The sequence below is a fragment of the Pygocentrus nattereri genome, chromosome 22, assembly GCF_015220715.1.
Source record: "Pygocentrus nattereri isolate fPygNat1 chromosome 22, fPygNat1.pri, whole genome shotgun sequence".
NCBI lineage: Eukaryota > Metazoa > Chordata > Actinopteri > Characiformes > Serrasalmidae > Pygocentrus > Pygocentrus nattereri.
Window position 1 is genome coordinate 24,991,094 of NC_051232.1, and position 25,637 is coordinate 25,016,730.

Below are 25,637 nucleotides of genomic sequence, written 5' to 3' on the forward strand. Positions count from 1 at the left end.
TTACATACTAAGGCTTATTTTTCAGTTACTACAGGGACCTCAGTGTAAACAGGTTGAGCTGTTTTTAGGTTACAGAAGTTTGTAATAAACTTGGGCCCTGGCCATTTAAGGGGTTAAAAAAGGTTCTTTGCACTCGTGCATCTCATTTAATGGTTCTCCACGGAAATGTTCTTGAGTAAATGATGATAAATAAAAGCAAAAAACAAGTGTGCACCTTTAAGAGCTTTGTGCTTGCTACCATTCAGAAGCTTGGAATCAATTTTTACGTTTTCATATATCGTATAAAAACAATATTGTTGAAGATAGATGCATGAAATGACTCTAGGTGAGTCTTGGATAAAATAATTACAGCTTTATGTTGTTAATTAGCACTATAGTGACCAAGAGGGGCTGAAGCTGTGGGCAGCAAGTGAAATGAGTGGTCAGGGATGATGAATGGTCAAAGTGGTTGACCACATTTGGTGATGTGCGTATGACTGCCCAGTATGCTGACCCTCCACTCCTCTCTGCTTTATCACTCCATCCTTCTCTCACTTCGCAGGCGTAAAGCGAGTTGCTGTTGCCATAGTGACACCCCAGCGCTGTACATAATGGGTCTTCTGACGCAGCTCAGGCTTCTGCTGTGGAAGAACTTCACTCTGCGCAGGAGACAGAAGGTACACGCGCATGTACACATCCAATCACCAAACACCAGTCACAGCCCCCCAAAACAACAGCAGCAAGCGCAGCACTGAGAACTGAGGAGCCTTATAATGAGTGAGGTAGCTTCTCTGATCTGAAACACCTGCTGAGAGAAAGAGAGAGAAGGAGAACGAGAGAGAAAAATAGAGACATAAATAGAGGAGAAAGAGAATTAGAAAGAAATAAAAATAGGAGAGAATTAAGAGAAGAGAGAGAGATGCAAAGAGAGACACTGACAGAGAGGGGAAGAAGAAAGAATCAGTAAAAGGAGAGAGTTAGATGGTTGAGAGGGAGGGAAAGAAAGAAAAAGAGTGAGTCATAGTAAAAGAGCTGGTGAGAAAATCGGAGAGAGAGAGTGAAGAAAGGGAAAGAAAAAGAACAGAAGAACAAAAACAAAAGAAAGAGAATGACTGAAAGAAAGACAGAGGCAGAAAGAGAGACAGATGACAAGAAGATAGCCAAAAGAATAAGAGAAAGAGAAAGTGTTTGAGAGAAAGAAAATGGATGAGAGAAAGTGTATGAGAAAATGTGTGAGAGAGAGAAAGAGAGAGAGAGAGAGAGAAAGTGTATGAGAGTTTTTGAATTTCCAAACCCTTTATTATTAATTCACATAGTCAATCATGATGATAACAAAATGATAAGAAATGGGGGGAAACAAAAACACACACACTAAGGGACACTGCACTGCACAGTGAGGTCTGACAAAGCACGGTTCCCAAAAACTCCCCAAAGTGAAGCTCGCCATCATTCACAGAGCACAGACTATTCATACAGGCCAGATCTCCTCAAAGCTGCCCAGGTCTTTTTTTGAGTAGAATGTAAAATCAATGAGTGTTCAGGTTTTCACAGACACAGGGTCCGTGTCCCTGAGCCCCTCAACAATGCTCTTCCTGCTCACCCAGATTGCTATTTTCACATTCCCAAGTATAAAATTCAGCAGTTGACATTGCGCTCTACGCTTCTGAGTGTTCTTAAAACCCAAAATAAAAATAGATTTTGTAAAAGCTGAACTAAAACAACTGAAAACAGATTCTGAAACACAGAACAGGGAGGTTAGTCTGGGACACTCCATAAAACAATGAAAGACAGTTTCCCTCTCACCACAGTGCAGACACTCCTGGCGTATATCTGGATTTCAAATAGAAATAAAAGCATTCACAGCCATGATGCCACGCAGAACTTTCCACTGCAGGTCACCATAGCTCTTTGTTAACGGTGTTTAATAAAAAGCTCTCCATGACGGTTTAACATCAACTCCTATGGCAAGCTTGGGCCTCCAAGGTGCACCAACTCTCACATTCAGCTTAGTTTTGTTTAAAACCATTACATAAGCTTTATAAAACCGTTTCCCAGTTGTTTGACCTAAATCCATGCCACCAACATCAAATGCCTGCAATAGCTGGCCCTCACACTGACCAAGGTCAGGTGTGAGGCTCAGCTGTGGAAACAACACATCATCATCATCATTAGTTTTGTCCACAGTGTGGTTGAAGCATGACATGCTCTTCTTCTGTCAGTGCTGCGTTCCATTTGCTCAGTAGCTGTGCCACAAACCGGGTGGATCTGGTCTTTAGGCGTGCAGCTACTGAGTCCACATCCTTGAGTTCAGGGCCTGCGAAGTCCACTAGATTTCCTAAAGTTGTCAGCCCATTGCAGCACAGTGTCCTTTCTATTGAAGGATTAATTTCCCCTGTCACAGAAAGTGTAAGAGAGAGAGAGAGAGAGAGAGAGAGAAAAAGTATATGAGAGAGAGAGAGAGAGAGAGAGAGAGAGAGAGAGAGAGAGAAAGTGTATGTGAGAGAGAGAGAGAGAGAGAGAGAAAAAGTATATGAGAGAGAGAGAGAGAGAAAGTGTATGTCAGAGAGAGAGAGAGAGAGAGAAAGTGTATGAGAGAGAGAGAGAGAAAAAGTATATGAGAGAGAGAGAGAAAGTGTATGTGTGTGAGAGAGAGAGAGAGAAAGTGTGTGAGAGAGAGAGAGAGAGAGAGAGAGAGAAAAAGTATATGAGAGAGAGAGAGAGAGAAAGTGTATGTGAGAGAGAGAGAGAGAGAAAGTGTATGCGAGAGAGAGAGAGAGAAAGTGTATGTGAGAGAGAGAGAGAGAGAAAGTGTATGCGAGAGAGAGAGAGAGAGAGAGAGAGAGAGAGAGAGAGAGAGAGAGAGAAAGTATATGAGAGAGAGAGAGAGAAAGTGTATGTGAGAGAGAGAGAGAGAGAGAGAAAGTGTATGCGAGAGAGAGAGAGAGAGAGAGAGAGAGAGAGAAAGTATATGAGAGAGAGAGAGAGAGAAAGTATATGAGAGGGAGAGGAAGAAACTGTATGAAAGAGAGAGAGAGAGAAAGAAAGTGTGTATGAAAGAGAGATGGAGAGAGAAAGTGTATGTGAGAGAGAGAGGAAAAAAGTATATGAGAGGGAGAGAGGAAAAAAGTATATGAGAGGGAGAGGAAGAAACTGTATGAAAGAGAGAGAGAGAGAAAGAAAGTGTGTATGAAAGAGAGATGGAGAGAGAAAGTGTATGTGAGAGAGAGAGAGAGAGAGAGAGAGAGAGGTAAAGTGTATGTGAGAGAGAGGAAGAAAGTGTATGAAAGAGAGAGAGAGAGGAAGAAAGTGTATGAAAGAGAGAGAGAGAGAAAGTAAGTGTATGAAAGAGAGAGAGAGAGAAAGTAAGTGTATGAAAGAGAGAGAGAGAGAGAAAGTAAGTGTATGAAAGAGATGGAGAGAGAAAGAAAGTGTGTATGAAAGAGAGATGGAGAGAGGAAGAAAGTGTATGAGAGAGAGAGAGAGAAAGTAAGTGTATGAAAGAGATGGAGAGAGAAAGAAAGTGTGTATGAAAGAGAGATGGAGAGAGAAAAAAAGTGTATGTGAGAGAGAGAGATAGAGAGAGAGAGAGAGAGAGAGAGGGAAAGTGTATGTGAGACAGAGAGAGAGCGAGAGAGAGAGAGAGAGAGAGAAAGTATATGAGGGAGAGACAGAGAGAGAGAGAAAGTGTATGAAAGAGAGATGGAGAGAGAAAGAAAGTGTATGAGAGAGAGAGATAGAGAGAGAGAGAGAGAGAGGGAAAGCGTATGTGAGAGAGAGGAAGAAAGTGTATGAAAGAGAGAGAGAGAAAGAAAGTGTATGAGAGAGATAGAGAGAGAAAGAAAATGTAGAGAGAGAGAGAGAGAGAGAGAGAAAACAGATGATTTCTGTCTTCGGTGTAGGAGGAATATTATCACCTTCAGAAACAGAAACAGCCCCTTTAAGACTCCTCAGTGCTCTTCTGCATAATCATGTTGAACAAACTCCTACAGTGTTAAAGTTCAATCAAACGAGCTGGAATTAGCCCTAAATTAACACTCATTCGCTTCATTCAGTCTATCAGCATGCACTGTTAAACATCAGCGCATCTTTCTTTGCACTGCATGCAACTTGTTCATGCTCTTCTCACGGCTGTTACCAAGCACACTGCTCCAGCTGTTTCTTCAGCTTCACAGCATGTAAAAATACATGTTCACAAACAGCACACTGTGTGGAGGACCAGGGCCTCTCCTGAACTTGAGAGTGGGATACTGGAATCCTAGTTTGTACACAAGAATGAACAAATATGAATGTCATTAATTTAGGGGGATGAAAGTTGAATAAATGCTAGGTTAAAAAAAACACCTGGGATAGGCTCCAGCACCCCCCTGAGGGAGAAGCGGTTTAGAAAATGTGTGTGTGTGTGTGTGTGTGTGTGTGTATGGGGTAAAGTCCATCTAGGAAATTGCGGATAAATAAATAAATAAGTAAAGTAAATAAATTCTACTCACTTATAGAGCCCCTTGGTGGATCAGGGCCTCTTAACACCTGCTTATTGTGCTTATAAAGAAACAGCTCATTCCTCAGCACAATAACAAATATGTGCACAGGAGTTTAGCTTCACCCATTCCGTCATTTAGTGGGGTCCAAAAGTCCAAGACCACTAGTGAGAACGCATTCATTCAAATGAAAAGTTCACATTACAAATGATGTGAGCATAACACTTTGTGAGAAGAGTAGAATTTCAGAATATCCTAGTATTTAGCGGTGTATCTTCCTTTAGTGTGCTCGAGCGGTGGCTCCATACGTTTGTGCCGAAGCCTCTGATCAGTAGATTTGGTCCACCTGAGAGTCATCTGAACACGTGCTTCATTGAAAGAAAAAAAAAAAGACCTTTTCATATGACGGCCTCAACGCGATCAGTTTCACGTTTGCTTCTGTTTGATTTGTTGAAGAATTCTTCATTTTAAGAGTCATAACTTTTCTTAAAGTTTTCAAAAACTTTGTTGTTTCTTTCCAAGTGTGTACGGGGGAAAAAAAACCCACCTGGTTTTCAGTGTGGTCTCACTTTTCACACTGTATTAGTATTAAGGGCGCAGCAACAAAACCAGTTTTAGTCTAATTCTAAGACAGGCATGTCAAACTGGTGACCTTCCAGGCCAAAGTGCTGCGGAGATTAGTGTTTACCCTCATCTAACGCTCTGAATTCAGTTCATGAAGGCTTTGCTAATGAACGTATGAGCTGAATCAGGTGTCACACACGTCTTCAAAGTCGACTGAATGAAGAATGAACTCTTTCCAACGTGATGGGGTCAGTCCTTAGTGATTTCCTGAGTGTATGTTGGTCACATGCTGAGAAGCAGATGACGTATATCTCAGGACCTCTTCACAGCCTCATAACTCTGGATTTGGATCAAGTACGATCTCATGATGAGATGGAATGGAAGGAGCGACCCTACAGATTCAGGAAAGGTTTCTACACTGTATTGTGTGGTGAGTGGGTTGGTGGACCCCAAAGGGTTTATACAGCCTTGTTTGTATTTGGTGATTGTTTTTCTGTATCATTGGGCTTTATGTGTGATGAGAACAGAAGGTCTGAATGTGAACTCTGGAGATTCCCTGCTTGTTCAGGGCAGGTCTCAAAGCTGGGCCTCTACAGGGAGCAGGGCTGGTTTGTGTTCTTAATGTGCTCTTCAGCGTGAGCTGAGTAAGAGAAGGACAGCCCGGTGCACAGACTGTGCGTCCTCTGGTGAAAGTTCAGCCTCACTCTTTTCCCCATTGCTCTCAGAGCTGTGTTGTAAAGTGCATTTGCCAGAGGCACCATTTGGATGCATGTATCTTTAATGATTCGGGTTTGAGGCCATATTAAAGCTGATTAGCACTTTAGCGTGTTTAGCAGAGCAGATTCCCTGGAGCTCTGTCATTACTCTGCTCTCTCTCTCTCTCTGTCTCTCTCTCTCTGTCTGTGTGTTAGCCATCTTGTATTAGCCGCTCACCTGTCTCTGTCTCTCGCCTGGCTAATGTAAGCCTAATGATGTACAGTAGGCCGCAGCAGGTTGCGCCGTTAAAGCTTACTGGTGTTGGCAGCAGTCGTCAGGTGAGGTGTGTGAGTGTGGTGTCTGTATGTGTGGTCACTGACTAAGCTGTTAGATGAATGTCTTCTCTCCATGTCTATGTCAGCATGATACCAGTTGTTGCATGTAGATGGTCAAATTAAAATAGAAAGTGCATTTCCTGAAGAAAATACAGTGATTGAGCAGCTTAAGCAATTCCCTTGTACTGTTAGGGTGTCACTAGGTGTTTGCTAAGGTATCCAAGATGGTTTCTAGGGTGTTATTAGGTGTTTCAAGTGGTTGCTAGACTGTGGCTAAAAAGTTGTTTTAGGTTGTTGCAAAATAGTTGCTTGGTGGTTGCTGTATCCTAGGTGGCTGCTAAGTGGTTCAAATGTTATTCTAGGTGATGCCAAGGGTGTTAGTTGCTGTAATTGTGGAGGTGGATGTTAGGGCATTGTGGAAGTTGGTGATACTTTCGCTGTCATTTGTAGTTGCTATGGTTTTGTTAAGTGGTTGCTATAGAATCTGATTGCTAGTGTGCTTCTGTATGTTTGCTGTGCTGTTATAGATATAGTTATTATATTGATAGAATATTGCTAGGTGGTTGCCTGATGACATATGGTATGCAAACCTTGGCACCGCCATTCCACTTTTTTTTTTTCTTGGGGTAATGTTCACTACCTGTTAACTGCATGTCCAATCAAAAAGGTGTAAACCAACACCCAGACATGTTGGAATTGGTATCTTGAAAAGTGGGGGACAAGTTAGAGGACAAAAACAGAAAAATAAAGAGGAGAAGAAGAATATGAGAACAGTAGTATGAAATAATGCAAAAAGCAACATACTAAAATAAATAGGAAATAAACAAATAAACTTCTGGTGTTCTCTGAACAAAAGACTGACCACTGCAGATCCCAGACCTCAACATCATTTAATATGTTTGGGAGAAGGTGAAATTGCAGTCTTTTGCAACCTCCATAATACATAATGGTAGTAATGGTAGTGTGTGTGTATATATATATATATATATATATATATATCTCACTTGATGTGCAGATTGACTTTATTCCACCCGTACTATGTACAGTACATACTGTACAAGAGCCTATCAGCAAAGAGAAGTATGTCTGATGAGAGTATTGTATTTTCCATTACGCTGCCCTACAGAAAAGAAACAGAAGGACAGTTCCAATGATCTGTATTTACAGCAAAATCTGTTGAAGTCTTATAAGTGTTACAGTTGATATTAATATCTTCTGTATATCTATATACCTGGACAGCAACAGAACCTTGAGGCTGTTTTTCTCATTTTGACCACTCACAATAGCTCCTGCTCGCTGCCAATGTAGGGGATTGCTCATCACATGTAGGCTTTCATGGGATTTGTTGTGAAAAGTAAGCCATCATAAGAAAACTTCTAAGACATTCTAGGCCAGGCTGTAGTGAGGGAAATGTAGACCATCATAGTAAAGTATATCAGAATGTCCAGTGCATAAAACTGTTGTGCAGTACTCTATGGGTGTTTAAGCCGTTTCATGGGAATTGTAGGCCATCATACACACTTAAAGATGGTTCTTCAAAAGTTCTTTAATAAAGAAAATGGTTCTATATAGAACCATGAACACTGAACGAACGCTTTGCATGATTAAAGGATTATTAAGAGACCCTTATTAGTCCCACAACGGGGAAATTCCACCTCCGCATTTAACCCATCCGTGAAGTGAAACACCACATACACTCTAGTGAGCACACACACACTAGGGGGCAGTGAGCACACTTGCCCGGAGCGGTGGGCAGCCCAATCCACAGCACCCGGGGAGCAGTTGGGGGTTAGGTGTCTTGCTCAAGGACACCTCAGTCATCTGCTGTCGGCTCTGGAGATCGAACTGGCAACCTTCCGGTCACAAGGCTGGTTCCCTAACCTCCAGCCCACGACTGCCCCACGTTATTATTCACGTTATAAATGTGTTCTTTAGATTAATGAAGACTGTACTGTAGATGGTTCTATAAAACCTTTTTGAAAATGAAAACCTTATTTTGTGGTTTGATTAGTTAAACCTCTTGACTAGACTTGGATGCTTGCAGCTTGCGTAACACTGATTTTCATTTGCATTGCATAATGAAAAGCATCCTGTGACTCATTTGAAACTCAGTTGCAACAGTTGCAGGCGTCTCAAATTTATGCTACAAGCTTCATGAAACAGCCAGTGAAAATGCACTTAATGCATCATGCAGTCATGCCGAACAGCTTCGTTTAAAAATATTTCACTGGATCACTCAATCACAAAGAAATAAAATGGAAGATGGTTTATTAGATAAGGGAATAGGACCTTCCCCTGATCGCCTTTATGCCAGATTAGTACACATTTAAAAAGATGGTTCCTTGAGCGTTCTTAGTAAAGGCAAGGATTCTGTTTTGAATCATAAGTTCTATATTAGAACCTTTTCAAGCTTGAATGTTCTTTGCATGGTGAAATGGTTCTTCACATTGATGATGAATCTGTTGTATATGTTTTAAAGATGGTTATATATAGCATCAAAAAGCATCCTTCCGATTGGTGTAGAATGTGTTGTGTATGGTTCTATATAGATCCTTTTTGAAAATATTCTATATTGTATATAGCACCAACAAGGGTTATTCTATTGTTACAGTGCCAAGCTTGTTAAAATAGAGGACATCTTTTGGTGCTGTATAAAACAGTTTTCAAAAGGTTCAATATAGAGCCATATGCACCATATTCTCCATCAGTCTGAAGAACCATTTAATCATGCAAGTGGTTGTATGTAGAACTCGTGGTTTTAAACATAGCACTTAACTTTCTTAAGGTGTATTTTAAATAGATTTTCAGTTCTATCAGTTTCCATGTATTATTTATTTTTTTATTAGTTTTAATTTTAGTTACCAGACTTATTTTCTACAAGAGAAGTAAAACATCTTTGAAGATCAAGAATGTCTGACTTGCTGAAAAGATCGGAAAAAATGTTAAAAATTAGGGCTGGACGGTTTGCCGTTATGATTTCTCTGACCAGTATTGCATTTGTGTATAAATGATATATTAATTAAGCTCGGGCCCTTTTTCTCTAGAACACCATTTTTTTTCCGACTTAAGGCTTTAACACTGAATGTAGTTTACCAATCTGCCAGTTCTTGTGCTCTGCATTATTAGTTTAGTTTATTTTCACTTAAAATCTTAAAAGAACATTGAACAATGTAGAATATGATTAGAATTTAATGAGGTGAGTCTGGTGGTCCCATTAGGCTCTTTGCAGTATTACAGCAGACTTGAATCCAATTTATCAGCTCTTACTACGCATGATGTTAGAACAGGACAATAATCTGTTCAGAGGAGGGGGATGTTACAGAGGGGAGTGTTAGAGATGGAGATGTATGGGTTGCAAAACTAATAATAACAATTGACTTGACTGTGAGATGAAGTATAGTACAGCAGCCCTCAGTCTCAGTCTTAGGGGCTGGTGTTTCTTTGTGTTTTCTCAAATCTTTTGTACATGCCTCAGATTAAAATTAAAATTGTGCAGAGTATATGGTCTCCAGGATGGAAGGGTACATCCTGAGCAGCTCCACAGTCAAATTCAACATACCTTTGCCTTGCTGTTAAATGACCTTCAAGCTCCGAGACCTGACTACCCTGACTCTGAGTCAAGACCGAGCCCCGAACACGGCAAATCTGAGTAACATCCGAGACGTGACTACATTAAGTTTGAGTCAAGACTGAGACCTGACCACATCAAGTTTGACTTAAGACTAAGACTATACCACATTGAGCATGAGCCAAGACCAAGACCTGACCACATTGAGCCCAGGTCAAGGCCAAGATCTCACCGCATCAAGATGGAGTTAAGACCAACACCTCACCACATAGAATCAGTGTTTGAGACAGAGACCTGACCAAATCGAGTACAGGTGAAGGCCAAGACCTAAACACATCTAGTCAGCGTCAATACCAAGACCTCGCCACATTGAATCAGAGTTAAGATTGAGACCTGAACACATCGAGTCAGAGTTAAGACCAAGACTTTGTAGTAGTTGATGTCTTTTCTGAATGGCTGTCTCTGTGTCTATGCTAAACTCACCTCTGTTGTTTGTTGCCAAACAACCTTTATTTTGGTCTTATTTGACCATAAGGTGACACTGAAAGTTCTAGTAACCTCTGGAAAACTGTAGGTGCTTGAGTTTTGTTGGTCCTAGACAGCAGAGGCTTGTTCTGGCAAACCCCTCAAACAACTAGTTATGTAGATGGCGTCCGATTAGAGACATTCTGATCCAGAGACTAATGTTCTGCAGTTCCTCAGCTGTGATCCCTGCAGATTCTTTGGCTGTCCTCCTCACTGCACGTGGGGTCTGAATGTTTCAAAATGCAAATTTTGGGGGGGTTCCTGAAAATAAACCCACAACATTTTGCTCTTTGTAGGGGAAAAATAGACATTCAAATACAAATTCATGGGAAGGTCAGTGTTTAGGAGCTTCACTCAACTACTGACTGTTTTGGTCCTTCATAGCGTAGCAACTGTAACTATGACCTCAATTCCTCTGAAAAAATGCACAAAACGCCACAGCATATTTGTAAATCTGAAAACTTGCCCAATTTCCTAAGAGACTGATGGAAAAAGTGAATTGTTACTCTTTTCTGAAATAGGTTCACTTGTAGGTAGTTTGACCAGAGGAGGATGGGTCCCCCCTGGTGAGCCTGGTTCCTCCCAAGGTTTCTTCCTCAGTTCTGAGGGAGTTTTTCCTTGCCACTGTTGCCCCTGGCTTGCCCACTGGGGGGTTTCTGTACAGTCTGTACATTCTTTCAGTCCTGTGGAAACTTTGTCTTTTCTGAAATCCTGTAAAGCTGCTTTGTGACAACATCCGTTGTAAAAAACGCTATACAAATAAATTTGATTTGATTTGATTTGATTCTCAAACTGAAGCCCGAAGAGACGTGCAAGATCTCAGTTAATGTGAAGAAGAGTGTGTTACCAAACTGAAAAAGAGCATTTTCAAAAGAAGAACTGTTAAACCCAGCATTTCGTTGCCATTAAAGCTAGCATCCGTGCTGGTATGGCGAGCTAGTTCGCAGCCAGTCAATGCTGGAGTAATTAGCCAACCTGGGGCCCCCGAATGCAGAGGTGCCAATATTTGTGAAGGGCACTACTGTAGCATTACACATAATGCCTCAAACGTGTTCTTAGGGCCTTTATCAAGCCTATAGGCTTTTGCTATCATATCCACCAACAGTTTTATGACATTTATGTTTTTGTGGAATTTACTTTGTTAAAATGTCCTGTTATCGATGGTCTCTGATCCATTTTGGGGCTTTTTAGATAATTGGATAATCGGATGCTGGCAAAAGCTGACCGAATGACTAATGTGGGGGATTTAATGGCATTTCTGAACAGTTCAGATGGCAAAGATTTTATTATGGCTCCATCCTTCAAGGAATTAATTTTTGTTCCCGGATTATTCACGGTACACTTATTTCATTGAAATACGAGCTCATAATAAAAGCATACTGATTGTGGCATTAAAGTACTGGAGGTTTTCAATCTGGGCACTGCTCTCCAGAGACGGTAACAGTAACAGCAGGTGTTCCTGCTGAGAGCTGAGTGACCTGCACTCCGGTAAAGAAGGTGCCTCACCAGAGAGAAGGAGTGTGTGTGTGTGTGTGTGTGAGTCAGAGAGAGAGAGGACATGTGTGTGTAAGGGAAAGGCTGCGAGATCTTTCTCTCTTTCATTTCATTCCAGTCTGTTCAGTTTGAGTTCAGCGAGCTCTGTCTCTCTGTTAGCCCCCTTTCGATGTTTAAATATTCAGGACCCCCACAGGACCAGCACAGAGCAGGTATTATTACGGTGGTGGATCATTCTCAGCGCAGCAGTGACACTGACGTGGTGTTTTTTTGTGGGTTAGTGTCTGTTGTGCTGGTACGAGTGGATCAGAGTTTTAAACACCTCGGTGTCACTGCTGGACTGAGAATAGTCCACCAACCAAAAACATCCACGCATTGTGTCCTATTATTGAGCCATTATACAGGCTTATGCCAGGCATCATATGGCATTATGTATACTATAAAATGTATTTGAAATGCATTATTGTTATTATTATTATACAGGATTCATAGAAAGTGTTAGTGATATTTTACTGTTCAGTTCTGTCTTATTAGCAGGCTTTATTACAATGACACTTTAAAGAAAACCATGACCAAAAAAAAGAGAAGAAAGATTTCACCCATTCACTTTTAATGACTAATGACAGCAGGCCCACATACTGTAGTTCCAGGAAATATTTATGAGCACAGAGACATAAGTACAGAGTTTTTCTTACATGGAAACTTCAAATATTAAATTCAACATTGCATCTTTTTATTGAGATTAATCGTGGCACTAAAAGCAAATCTCAGTTAAGCACATTTTTGCATTCTAGTCTCTCTCTCTCACTATTCCCGTCTCGCCCTGCTGGGGAATTTTGCCGCGAAACGGGGCGGGCAGGTTGAGAGATGGCAGGATTAGGGAGGAGAAGAGAAGAGAGGAGAGATGAAAGAGGAGAGCCTTCTCCAATAGATGACAAAAACATCAGCGCTGAGAGGATGAAGAGGGATGAAGAGTGTCTGAGCTTACAACTCCATTAGCTACTCGCTCGCTGGCCTGCAGATAGAGCCCTACGCGGTTTTGGCAGAGGCCGTCTACTCTCATTCCACTACATCTGCCAGTTTGTCAACAAGCCAAACATAATTCGTTTAGAGATCCAAACGGTTCAAGTGTTCGGATGAGGAAGTCTTTAGCTTGTGCTGGACGAGCAGCACAGGCAGTGCAGGTGTGAAAATGTGTCAGTCTGGTGTTGCCCATTCATCTGCATCGATTTTGGAATGTTACGCTCAATTCTAGTGATTTTCGGTAAAGTAAGAGCTCATTGAAAAACAATAAGGCTATTTCAAACTTACTGGTCCAAAAGTATCAAGTCACATTTGTGCATTTGGTCAAATAATCTGAAATCATAAGGGGGAAAAAAACAGTCAAATTCCTTCAAATTCGTTTTGAGGATGATTCACTGAATCATCTCCTAAGGAATCAGAATCAGTGGCTCTGTTAAAAGAGGTTGGTGCCGTTATTCGTCACTCCAATCTTACTGGTCTTCTGCTCACCTTGGCCTTTATTTGTCAAAGTTGTGTCCAAAACCGATTGTAAAAGATGCATAAAAAATTCAAACATTTCATTTAATGCATAAAGATTTCACATAGTTGTGCCATTGATCAATGTCATCTTTGACATGTGTCCACAGCCAAGCTCACATCTATAGGAAGTCCAGGCAAATTTGAGCATAATAGCACAGCAGCCTAAAAAAATGCCTGATTACTGGTTAAATAATCAAAATTATCGTCAATAATTGTCTACCATTAATATTAGCATAGGGATAACCTTGCACTTAAAAATCCTTGTACTAAATTGAGTGTACGTATTTGTATGTGCACATTGATATAAACAGTTGTTGCAAATATACGTCCCATTTAAAGATATACAGTGTAATCTGGTAGTCTGACAGCAAATTAGCCACATTTTTTCATTTAACCTCGAAATAAACAGCAAAACCTTTTAAGAATATGCAACATAACATTTAACATAGTTATTGCAAAGTTATTACAACATAAAATGAAAGAGAAATCATTTGAATTCATTATTTCTTGGTCACTATTCAAGTGTAAGCAAATCGGTGACACTATTTTGAGTTTTTTGTACGCAAAGGTCACATATTATTCCTTCCATTGAAGCACTTGCTCAGACGGCTCTCAGCCAGTGTTTCTGGAAGATGATTACACTACACAAGCACATTAGTCCATCCTCTGAAAAAGGCTACATTTTGTTCATTTCACATTTTATTCTTTATCAGTCTTGTCATTTTAACACTATAAATATATAGAAGCTATGGTCAAGTGGTGGCAATGCACTTCCAGCTCAGCAACCATTGGCTCATGAGTCTGTCAAAACATCTGCAGGAATTCGGGCATCCTTCATGTCATTAGTCTTTTGATTCCGTGCAATAAAGCTGATTTATCAGTTTCACCCAAATCACTCCTTATTTCATTGTTCCATGAATCTGACACGGAACACTCTGTACATCATTTAGGATAGTCAAATCTGTGCTGGTCTGCTGCTTTGCCTGCAGGCCATTAACAGCGTAACTGATAAAATCAATGTTCTTCATATCATAACCATAATGGTTTCAATAACTGTTATATATGCGGTTTCCTCCATTACAGCGATGCACACAAAAGCCGCTACGCAACGCCTCGAGGCGCTTACAACAAAAGCACAGCTGGACAGCACAAATTATCAGCATGAGGGAAATCATTCTAGAGATAACCAGCACAAGACAAGCTGAACCCCATCAGAACCTGTCCGGTCTAAACATGAATTATGTCCAGTTTGCATACAATTTTTCCACAAGTCTGTAAGTTCTTTCAAATAGATTTGAAATTAGCACCTTCGCTGCATTGGGAGGCTATGTTCCATTAGCTGTGTTGGCTAACCCCTAAAGTTTTTTTTTTTATAGGAGAAAATGTGGTCAGTCGTTTTAAAGCAGTGTGTTACCTTGGCCTAGCTACAGCCTCTTGATTGGTGAAGACCATTTTTTCCCAGTTCCCTGTACAAGCATTTTTCTGTGCTGCTGATTGGCTAAGGCCAGTGCCCTGAATCTGGTTGAGAGTCAGGAGCCCACAGGGTTCTGGCTCTCCACTCAAGTATGAAGTATAAAAGTAGTTTATGCTCATGTCTTGGTTTTTTGCTTGTGGTAGCCGGTATTGCACTTAAGGTTGGAGTGGTGTTGGAGTGTAATGGCTGTAGTCTAAACATTCTGTCATTGTCATTCATTTAAAACGTTTATTACCAGAATTTAGCATCTGCCCATTGATTACTAATGTAATTGAGGCTTGAGTCAACACGTTTTTTTTTTCTTCATTTTTTTCCCCTTTTTGACACATACATGGTCACATACACACACATAACAAAACAACCCAAAAAAAGCCCACTCTGATAAGAATGAAGGGTAAAATAATTAAATTAATTACAAAATACTGTGTATTAAACAATAACCACCCCCCCATCAACGCCCCCTCTCAGCTGATCACGACCAACACACATATTGCTAGTTATTTATACAAAATAAAAGGAACCCCAAAAAAGCACACATTCAATCGGGTAATATCTCTATATTAGTGAAATAGGAAATAAGGGGTTGGAAAAATGTGACCGTACATCCTCTCAACGTATATTTAATTTTCTCAAGTTTAAAAAAAAAACATGACGTTCTTGAGCCAACGGGAGATAGAGGGATATTTAACAGACTTCCAATACAACAATAAGGTGCGTCTTGCTAATAAGGATGTGAAAGCTATAATATCCCTTTGTGTAGAGTTAAGTGCTAATGCTATCAGAGGGCAAGGTTGGACATTCACCCCAAGAACAGTGGACATAGTAGTAAAATAACCCTCCCAGATGCCTTTCAGATCAGGACAAAGGAAAAACATGTGGCTAAGGAGAGCCATGGCATTCATCACATTTGTCTTCCACGTCCGGATACAGTTCAGATAGTCTAGACTTAGAGAAATGCACCAATGTGTAAGACCTTGAATTGTATAAGTCCGAGACAAGCACAAGAGGTTGTAGATCGTATCCTTTCTACGGCCTGTTCCCAGGAATTTGCATGTTTTCGTATTCCCAGTTCCCTCTCCCATGTGCACTTAAGTTTAGCAGTTGAGTGGTTGCTAAAAGCCAAGATAATGTCATACAGCTTTGAAATAATTCCTCTGTGATGGGGAACAAATGAAAGCATGGTTTCCCACTGCTGTTCTAGAGGTAAAGAGGGGGAAGTTAGGAAAACACTTAGCCACAAAAAGTAACAGGGAGGCCGTATCGAGATGACAAATTGGCGAAACTATCAAAGACACCATCTATATAAATATTTGAATTGTGTAATACCCTTGTCATACCACACTGGAAATGTGGAGTCCACAATCGATGGAGGAAGTAAATGGCTGTTATGTAAAGAACCCAAGGAAGATGCAGCTACAAATTTAAAGTGCCGTGTAAACTGATACCAGATCTTGAGCGTATTAAGAACCACTTGATTGTCAGTATGTAGAGAGGGTACTGTAGGTAAAGAGAAATAAAGTAGAGCCAATATGGAAGATCCCCTACAGGATGATAGCTCGAGTCAACAGGTTTTTGTTCTTTTCCCATATACAGTGAAAGACTTGAAAATGATTGTCTAGTAATCAGCAGTTCAGTACATACACAGCACCCATAGACTAGCTTGGAAAACAACTTTTTTTTTCTGAGTATAAAACCGCCCACATGTCCGGCTGGACACTGAAGGACGACTGACTGCCGAGCCCCCCTGCTACCCACTTCAGACCAGCTGCCCACGCCCCAGCTACCACCAACTACCTTGGATGAGCTGCCCACCCTACACTGATGTTCTCATAGACTCCTAGATATTCCTAATATCAATATTACTGCTGATAATATTAGTAGTATAATCACTTGTAGGTAGTTTGACCAGAGGAGGATGGGACCCCCCTGGTGAGCCTGGTTCCTCCCAAGGTTTCTTCCTCAGTTCTGAGGGAGTTTTTCCTTGCCACTGTTGCCGCGGGCTTGCCCACTGGGGGGTTTCTGTACATTCTTACAGTACTGTTGAAACTTTGTCTTTTCTGAAATTCTGTAAAGCTGCTTTGTGACAACATCTGTTGTAAAAAGCGCTATACAAATAAATTTGATTTGATTTGATTTGAACTGAAGTATTCACTTCAGGCAGATCTTTCCTCTGTATCCTAGTAACGTGCTGCCTCTCACTTAATCATCTGCTGTTAACGTATGTAACTGGTCCACTTTCTCTGGTCCACTTACTTCATAGGTCAGCTATAGACTCTTAAAAATAAATGATCTTAAAAGGTTCTTGGCTTGAGTGAACAGTCTCTGGGAAGAAAAAAAACGTTAATTGGTATAGAGCCTTTATGCTATCCCAGATATTCTTTTATGGTGGAAAAGAATGATTATTCAAACTTTAAAAAGGTTTTTCACACTCGCACATCTCATTTACATCAGGAGAAAAAAGAAAAAAACGTCTCTTTTGATGCATATTCTATGTTAAGATCAAACATTGCTTGATCTTTAGGCTGTCGGCCTGCTACCTAATGATGTGTCTGTCATTGCAAGGTAGCTGCCAGGTAGCCTGTATGTGTTTTGCTAAAGGCCCAGTGTGCATAACCAAAATGGTAAGAGAGCGGCTTGTTCATTATTTTCTTATTTTGGTAACCTCCTGCCACAATAAGAGAGTATTAAACTAAACCTGCCGACTCCTACTGATGTCTTTTCACCGGTGGTGGTAGCATCCAGGGATTGTGACGTCTACAATGCAAATACAGCCATTTTATTTACGGCCCAAAGCCACCCATGAACCTACATGTGTCTTTTGAGTTTGAACATGAATGCTGGTGATGGGAAATAGTGGGGGGAAAAAAATAGGATCAGACACAGCAGGGCTGCTGGAATTTTAACACTGTGTCCCCTCATTGTCCACTCTATTACTGTACACTCCTACCTTATTTGGTCCACCTTGTAGATGTGAAGTCAGAGACAATAGATCACCTGTCTGTAACTGTAGAACTACAGAGTGCTCCTGTTTTGGAGCTGACGAAATGGACAGTGAGTGTAGAAACAAAGAGGGGGTTTTGATGTTGTGGCTTATCAGTTTATATATCATAATATATTACAAGCACTATGCAGCGCGGTTTGTCCCAGAAAAGTAAAAGTAAAAGCCTGGTGAGTTAACCAGCTAGCTAATTAGCGAGCAAATGCTTTGTTACTGTTGGCTGACTAGTTAGCTACCAAGCTAACTAACTAGTGAGAAAATGCTGTGTTGCTGTTGGCTGACTAGTTAGTTACATGCCAGTCTAACTACTTAGCGTGGTGGCTAACTAGTTAGGCAAAAGTGGGCTAGGCAGAAATTAAGTAAACTAAATGATATCGAGAGAGAGGGAGAGAGAGAGAGAGAGAGAGAGAGAGAGAGAGAGGGAGAGGGAGAGAGAAAGAGAGAGAGACAGAGAGAGAGGGAGAGAAAGAGAGAGAGGGAGAGAGAGAGAGGGGGAAAGAATGAGAGAAAGAGAGCGAGAGAGAGGGAGAGAGACAGAGAGGGAGTGAGAGCGAGAGAGGGAGAGGGAGAGAGAAAGAGGGAGAGAATGAGAGAGGGAGAGAGAGACAGAGAGAGGTAGAGAAAGAGAGACAGAGAGAGCGAGAGAGAGGGAGAGAGAGACAGAGAGGGAGTGAGAGCGAGAGAGGGAGAGAGAAAGAGGGAGAGAATGAGAGAGGGAGAGAGAGACAGAGAGAGAGAGAGAGAGGGAGAGAATGAGAGAGGGAGAGACAGAGAGAGGTAGAGAGAGCGAGAGAGAGAAAGAGAGAGAGAGAGAGAGAGAGAGAGAGAGAGCGAGAGCGAGAGAGAGAGAGAGAGAGAGATTCATTAGATGCACACATATTGTCTGGATTTCTGAATCTCCTCTCTGGTCTGGCTGTGAGTAAAACTCCACAGAAAAAAACCTGGTTAGTCACATTTTACAAACGTTTACAGACACATACACAATATTACAAGTTGCCATCACCATGCAGTGCAGTTTGTCTCAGTAATGTCAAAGCAAAAGCCTGTTATTTGTTAAACAACTAGCTAGGTTAGCTAGCTAGCTACCTCATTAGCAAGTTAATGCTAAAAATATTACTGCTGTCTGACTAACTGACTGGTGTTTTTACCTGCTGCAGTATCTAGGGTTAGGGTTTTAATATCATTACACTTTGTGTTGCCTTTGAGCTTATAAATACAATATTGCGTTAGCTGTACAACAGTGTAGCTACAAGGTAGGAGATTCTGCCCGAGAGGCCAGTCAATAACTGTCCATTAAGCCTCCTTCCAGCGTTAATGGCTGAATAGTGAAAATGATCTAATTGTACCAGATTCAGCTGGACTTCTCTTTTCTGTGGCTTCTACTCTCTTTCTGTCATGCACACGCTTCCACACATCTAATCTTAGTGTTCTCAAGTGTTCTGGCTTCAGCTTTTTACAGATTTAATAATGTGCCCCATAGACCAGACCAACCTAGTGAACCATACACCTTACACACTAGTCACGTTATGTTGGTGAGGATTTGGTTGCAATCTGCCGCAAGAGCATTAGTGAGGTCAGGTATGGATGTTGACTTAGTTCTGGATCACAAAGTGCTCGTACTCCAAAACGAGCTGGCTTTGGAACTTATTTGTTTACCACAGTCTTGTAATATGGATACATTTGGTCTATGGTATTTGTGTATTAAGCGGTCCTTTAATGACATAGAACCAAGAAGCATTTTCTTTGCACAGTGGTTCTGTATATGGTTCCCTAGATTGATGGAGAATGTGTCAGAAGAAAATGGCGTTTCCATTTTTGTTGTTTTTCCAGGTTTCGACATAATTTGACAGTTGCCCTTTACATTGTCTGTAACTTTAATGAAGAATGGACCAAATGAAATGACCCAAGATGACTTGGCACAAAGTCTAGTTCCATTCACTTACATTAAAAGTAAGTGATACTCAGTATCAGTATTGATCTGATTCTGGCCAAACTCACTCCCTAAGTGTGTTCCAAAATGGTCCATAAGTCTAAACTATCCTGTAAACGTTAACTTGAAGCAAGAGGGCTGTCAATGAATATTCTAAATTCAGTCATATAAATGAATTGTGATAAAAGACTTTCAATTGGGCGGCACGGTGGCATGGTGGGTAGCGCTGTCGCCTCACAGTAAGGAGGGCCTGGGTTCGATTCCCCGGCCGGGCGGTCCTCTCTGTGTGGAGTTTGCATGTTCTCCCCGTGTCTGCGTGGGTTTCCTCCGGGTTCTCCGGTTTCCTCCCACAGTCCAAAGACATGCAGTCAGGCCAATTGGACATGCTAAATTGCCCCTAGGTGTGAGTGTGTGAGTGACTGTCTGTGTCTGTCTGTCTGCCCTGCGATGGGCTGGCGACCTGTCCAGGGTGTATCCTGCCTTCCGCCCGAAGACTGCTGGGATAGGCTCCAGCACCCCCCCGCGACCCTGACGGAGAAGCGGCTTAGATAATGGATGGATGGATGGATGGACTTTCAATTGTGAAATTGAATATTGGGAAACCATCAGCATTACCACGACTGTCTGCCTCGCTCGCACATGACTCTGCTCCTGCACTGAACGACTGCACAACAGTCAGGAGTCACACGCTTTCATGACTTAAAGTGAAATGTAGGAACTGAAACGAGAGAATACCTCAATAACAGCTGTGTGGCAGTAACGATGGCAGAGAGTTCACAACCTGACTCTGAACAGAACTCATTGGTCAGTAGGGGGCAAAATTGTGGAACCTGGAGATAAAGTTGGATGCAGGCACATTAAACAACTGAAACAATGGAAGATAAATGGGTCAGAAGTCCTCAGGGGTAATAGCCTAGAGTTTCAATAAAGATGCCATGTTGACCGTATTGTGTTCCACTGTACATTATTTTACTGGAAATGCTGTTACTTTATGTTATGTTATTGTTCTACATTGGAACCACTTGCATAGAACCATATACAGCATAATTTCTATCAGTCTGAAGAATCATTTTATCATGCAAAGAACCATAAAATTTGTTCATGGTTCTTTACAGAACCGTTGCCTTTAAAGTAAGTCCTTTAAAGAGTGTAGAATAAAATACTGTAAACATTCACATGTAATACACTGCATATGCAGATTTTTGCTTGGATTTTGTGTTTGTGGGCAAAAGTGCACAATATTGCTGGAGCTGTTCTGAAAATATTCCGTTTCCGACCAATGACTGAGTCACCGCTTGCTTGTTTGCACAGGAATGAACTGAAATGAAATGCTGTTGATGCCGACAGGTCATTCATTTTTCATCTGAAAAAGAATTTTGGTGTGACATTGGCCCGTAAGTGTTTTAAGCTGGCTTTTTAGTACTCCCATGTATTTTACACTGTATTTCAACTTAAGTGAAAAGCAACTTTTGAAAGTTAGTTATTGTATTATTTATCATTTCTGGTCACTAATGGAAACTGGAATTCTTTGGGTGCCTATCTTGCTAAATTGTTAAATTCCTGACAGAAATTGTTCTTACCCAACTTCCTGTTGCTGGTACATTCAGAATCTTTGTCTTTTGCCTTAGTAAAATCCAATCCCAGAGTTGTTAGTGAGCATGCATATCCTTATTGGTTAGGAAAATAGTTTTGTGTGCCGACATAACATATCACTACGTTTCCAAAGGTATTCACTCACACACCCAAACCACAGGTGTATAAAACCAAGCACCTAGGCCTGCAGACTGCTTCTACAAACATTAGTGAAAGAATGGGTCGCTCTCAGGAGCTCAGTGAATTCCAGTGTGGTACCATGATCGGATGCCACCTGTGCAGCCAGTTGTGAAGCCCAGTCGTGAAATTTCCTCACTACTAAATATTCCACAGTCAGCTGTCAGTGGTATTATAACAAAGTGGAAGCGATTGGGAACGTCAGCAATTCAGCCACAAAGTGGTAGGCCACGTAAAATGACAGAGTGAGGTCAGCGGATGCCGAGGGGCATAGTGGCGCAGATGTCGCCAACTTTCTGTAGAGTCAATCGATACAGACCTACAAACTTCATGTGGCCTTCAGATTAGCTCAAGAACAATGCATAGAGAGCATGGAATGGGTCTCCATGTCCGAGCAGCTGCGTCCAAGCCTTACATCATGAATGTGCTGGATTCTAGAGCAGTGGAGACGTGTTCTCTGGAGTGATGAATCAGCTTCTCTGTCTAGCAATCTGATGGATGAGTCTGGGTTTGGCGGTTGACAGGAGAACAGTACTTGTCTGACTGCATTGTGCCAAGTGTAAAGTTTGGTGGAGGGGGGATTATGGTGTGGGGTTGTTTTTCAGGAATTGGGCTCGGCCCCTTAGTTCTAGTGAATGGAACTCTTAATGCTTCAGCAGACCAAGAGATTTTGGACAATTTCTTGCTCCCAACTTTGTGGGAACAGTTTGGGCACGGCCCCTTCCTGTTCCAATATGACTGTGCACCAGTGCAAAAAGCAAGGTCCACAAAGACATGGATGAGTGAGTTTGGTGTGGAAGAACTTGACTGTCCTGTAGAATCCTGACCTCAACCCGATAGAACACCTTTGGGATGAATTAGAGCAGAGACTGCAAGCCAGGCCTTCTTGTCCAACATCAGTGTCTGACCTCACAAATGCGCTTCTCGAAGAACGGTCAAAAATTCCCATAAACCCATTCCTCAACCTTGTGGAAAGCCTTCCCAGAAGAGTTAAAGCTGTTATAGCTGCAAAGGGTGAGCTGATATCAAATTAAACCCTATGGATTAAGAATGGGTTGTCACTCAAGTTCATATGCGTGTGAAGGCAGATGAGCAAATACTCTTGGTACTCTTGTTTCAAGTGAAAATAAAAACACAGCAGTCCCTCAATAACCTGCTGTGTAGTCAGTTGCATAAAAGTCAAATAACTTGAGAAATTTAGATGACAAACACAGTGGGGGATCTAGAAATTTTTATCAAGGGTGGCAAAGGGGTGGTGGGGAGTTTCAGAAGAGTGGGGGGTGGAGAGATGTTAGGGGACTGGAGAGATATCAAATATGGCAGAACCTAGAATGGTGAGCCACGGTTCCTAGAATAACTGCAGTTAACCTACAGAAATAGTGTATATAAGCATTTGAAATTGTGTTAGAACTAATATATATATATATATATATATATATATATATATATATATATATATATATATATATATAATAATTATAATATAATATAATATAATATTGTATACACACATATGTGCTATATTGCCAAAAGTATTCATCTACCTTCACACACATATGAACTTGAATGACATCCCATTCTTAATCCATAGGGTTTAATATGATGTCGGCCCACCCTTTGCAGCTATAACAGCTTCAACTCTTCCTGAGAAGGCTTTCCACAAGGGTTAAGAGTGTGTTTATGGGAATTTTTGTCCATTCTTCAAGAAGCGCATTTGTGAGGTCAGACACTGATGTTGGACGAGAAGGCCTGGCTCGCAGTCTCTGCTCTAATTCATCCCAAAGGTATTCTGTTGGGTTGAGGTCAGCACTCCGTGCAGGACAGTCAAGTTCTTCCACACCAAGCTCGCTCATCCATGGCCATGTCCAAAATCTCTTGTTCTGCTGAAGCATTAAGAGTTCCTTTTTAACTGGAACTAAGGGGTCGAGCCCAACTCCTGAAAAAGAACCCCACACCATAATCCTCCCTCCACCAAACCTTACACTTGACACAATGCAGTCAGACAAGTACCATTCTCCTGGCAACCGCAAAACCCAGACTCGTCCATCAGATTGCCAGATGGAGAAGCGTGATTCGTCACTCCACCACACATCTCCACTGCTCTTGAGTCCAGTCCACCACTGCATTCAATGCTTTGCATTATGCTTGGTGATGTAAGGCTTGGATGCAGCTGCTCGGCCATGGAAACCCATTCCATGAAGTTCTCTGTGCACTTTCCTTGAGCTGATCTGAAGGCCACATGAAGTTTGGAGGTCTGTAGCGATTGACTCTGTAGAAATTTGGCAACCTCTGACCCCGCTCTGTCATTTTATGTGGCCTACAAATTTGTGGCTGAGTTGCTATCGTTCCCAATCGCTTCCACTTTGTTATAGTATCACTGACAGTGGATTGTGGAATATTTAGTAGTGAAGAAATTTCACGACTGGACTGGACTACCTGGCATCCTTTCACAGTAATGCTGGAATTCGCTGAGCTGAGTGACCCGTTCTTTCACAGATGTTTATAGAAGCAGTCTGCAGGCCTAGGTGCTTGGTTTTCCACACATGTGGCCAAGGAAGTGACTGTAACAGCTGAATTCAATGATTTGTGAATGGTGAGTGAATACTTTTGGAAATATAGTGTATATACACATACACACACACACAGGGTAGGTACAAATACAACCCTTTTTCCAAAAATAAACAGAAACAGAATCCAATTAGTTGCCAATCATTTAAGCCCTATATTTATCTTCAATGAGAAAAGGCAGCAGGATTTATGGATCCTGCTCACATTGTTTCCTCTTTGTATTTTAGAGTGGACACAGCAACAAACTGTTCTGACAGACAGCAGTTTTTAGAAGTGTTTCTGAGCCCATGCAGTGATTTCAACTACAGAATCATGTCTGTTTTTAAAGTATTGCCGGCTAAGGGTCCAAAGATCACAGCCAGCAAATGCTGGTTTTGGTCTTGTCCCTAGCAAACAGAGATTTTTCCAGATCCTCTGAATCTTTCACAGAATAACGACCCCCTCAGCCTCAGCCTGACCACTCAGCCTATTATGTTACTGACCTTTGCCAATTAGTTGAGAAGTTCTACCAAATGTTTTGAAACATTTTGTTGGCATCAAATTCAAAATGGTTCATACATTTAAAGAAAAAAAAAATCTCAGTTTTAATCTGTCTTTAATATGTAATGTTGTCTTTGAACTTTTTTCAGTTAAACAGTGTTTAAATGATTTGCACATCACTACATTCTGTATTTATTTACCTTTTTGCACAGCATTCTAACTTTTTGGGAAATTAGATTATATCTACTTGGTAGGGCTTTTTCAAAATTGCCTTTTTTTAAATTCCCCATCCCACCTTAAAAGTGGGACTTGAAGTTACTTTCTTGTGTAAGAAGCCTCATCCGAAAGTGCATCATTAGCTTAGCTCTAACAAGCTACTAGAATCTTACAGGGATGAAGCCCTGAGCTCTACTATTCATGGTTCGCCACTGCATTTTGGAGTAGCAAAGTATAACACAATGTATTTGTTTGCAAATATGATCAAAACGTTCACATTTTATAGCCGTTGTTAAAACGTAAAATTGTTATTTCAGTGAAGTTATAGTTTCTGTATTTTCCTGTAATGAAACTACTAAATAACAAATCCCCAAATCCCCAAACACCTCAAACAGGTAACCCAGCACTCAAGTTCCCATGTACATCCTGGCGGCACGGTGGCGTGGTGGGTAGCGCTGTCGCCTCACAGCAAGCCTGGGTTCGATTCCCCGGCTGGGGAATTTGCATGTTGCATGAATTTGCATGTTCTCCCCGTGTCTGCGTGGGTTTCCTCCGGGTTCTCCGGTTTCCTCCCACAGTCCAAAAGACATGCAGTCAGGCCAATTGTGTAAAATGATCAAATTGTAAGTCGCTCTGGATAAGAGCGTCAGCCAAATGCCGTTAATGTAATGTAATGATATGTAACATCCCTTGTATTGAATTACTTTAACAGTACAGGATATCACTGAATTCTGTAGCAGCCAGTACTGAATTCAAGCACTCAGTCCTAGCATCCATAGACCAGTCAGCCTGCTTGATTCAATTTTTTTTTCTGTTATTAACACCAGTGCTTCTTGATTAATCTATAATCTGTACACCCACTTCCAGCACCTCACACTCATTTCTGCTTTGAAACACACCCACCTTCAGTCTGTAATTCAAAAGATTCAATGTCTAAAAACATTAACGATATCCAGTCTTATGTGTGAAACAGGCCTTTTTATAGATTTGTTTCAGGGGCAAGTATGTTCCTATTTATGTTTG

The 25,637-nt window shown here is 41.3% G+C and overlaps 1 protein-coding gene across 1 annotated transcript in view; it reads left to right on the top strand.

The window, feature by feature from the left end:
• Positions 1 to 25,637, top strand: part of LOC108427427 (phospholipid-transporting ATPase ABCA1) — a 246,921-nt gene that overhangs the window by 11,469 nt on the left and 209,815 nt on the right. The window contains exon 2 of the mRNA XM_037532939.1: positions 542 to 656. Within this exon, the coding sequence (XP_037388836.1) occupies positions 591 to 656 (66 nt within the window). The 5' untranslated portion in view covers positions 542 to 590. The remainder of the gene's footprint in view (positions 1 to 541; positions 657 to 25,637) is intronic.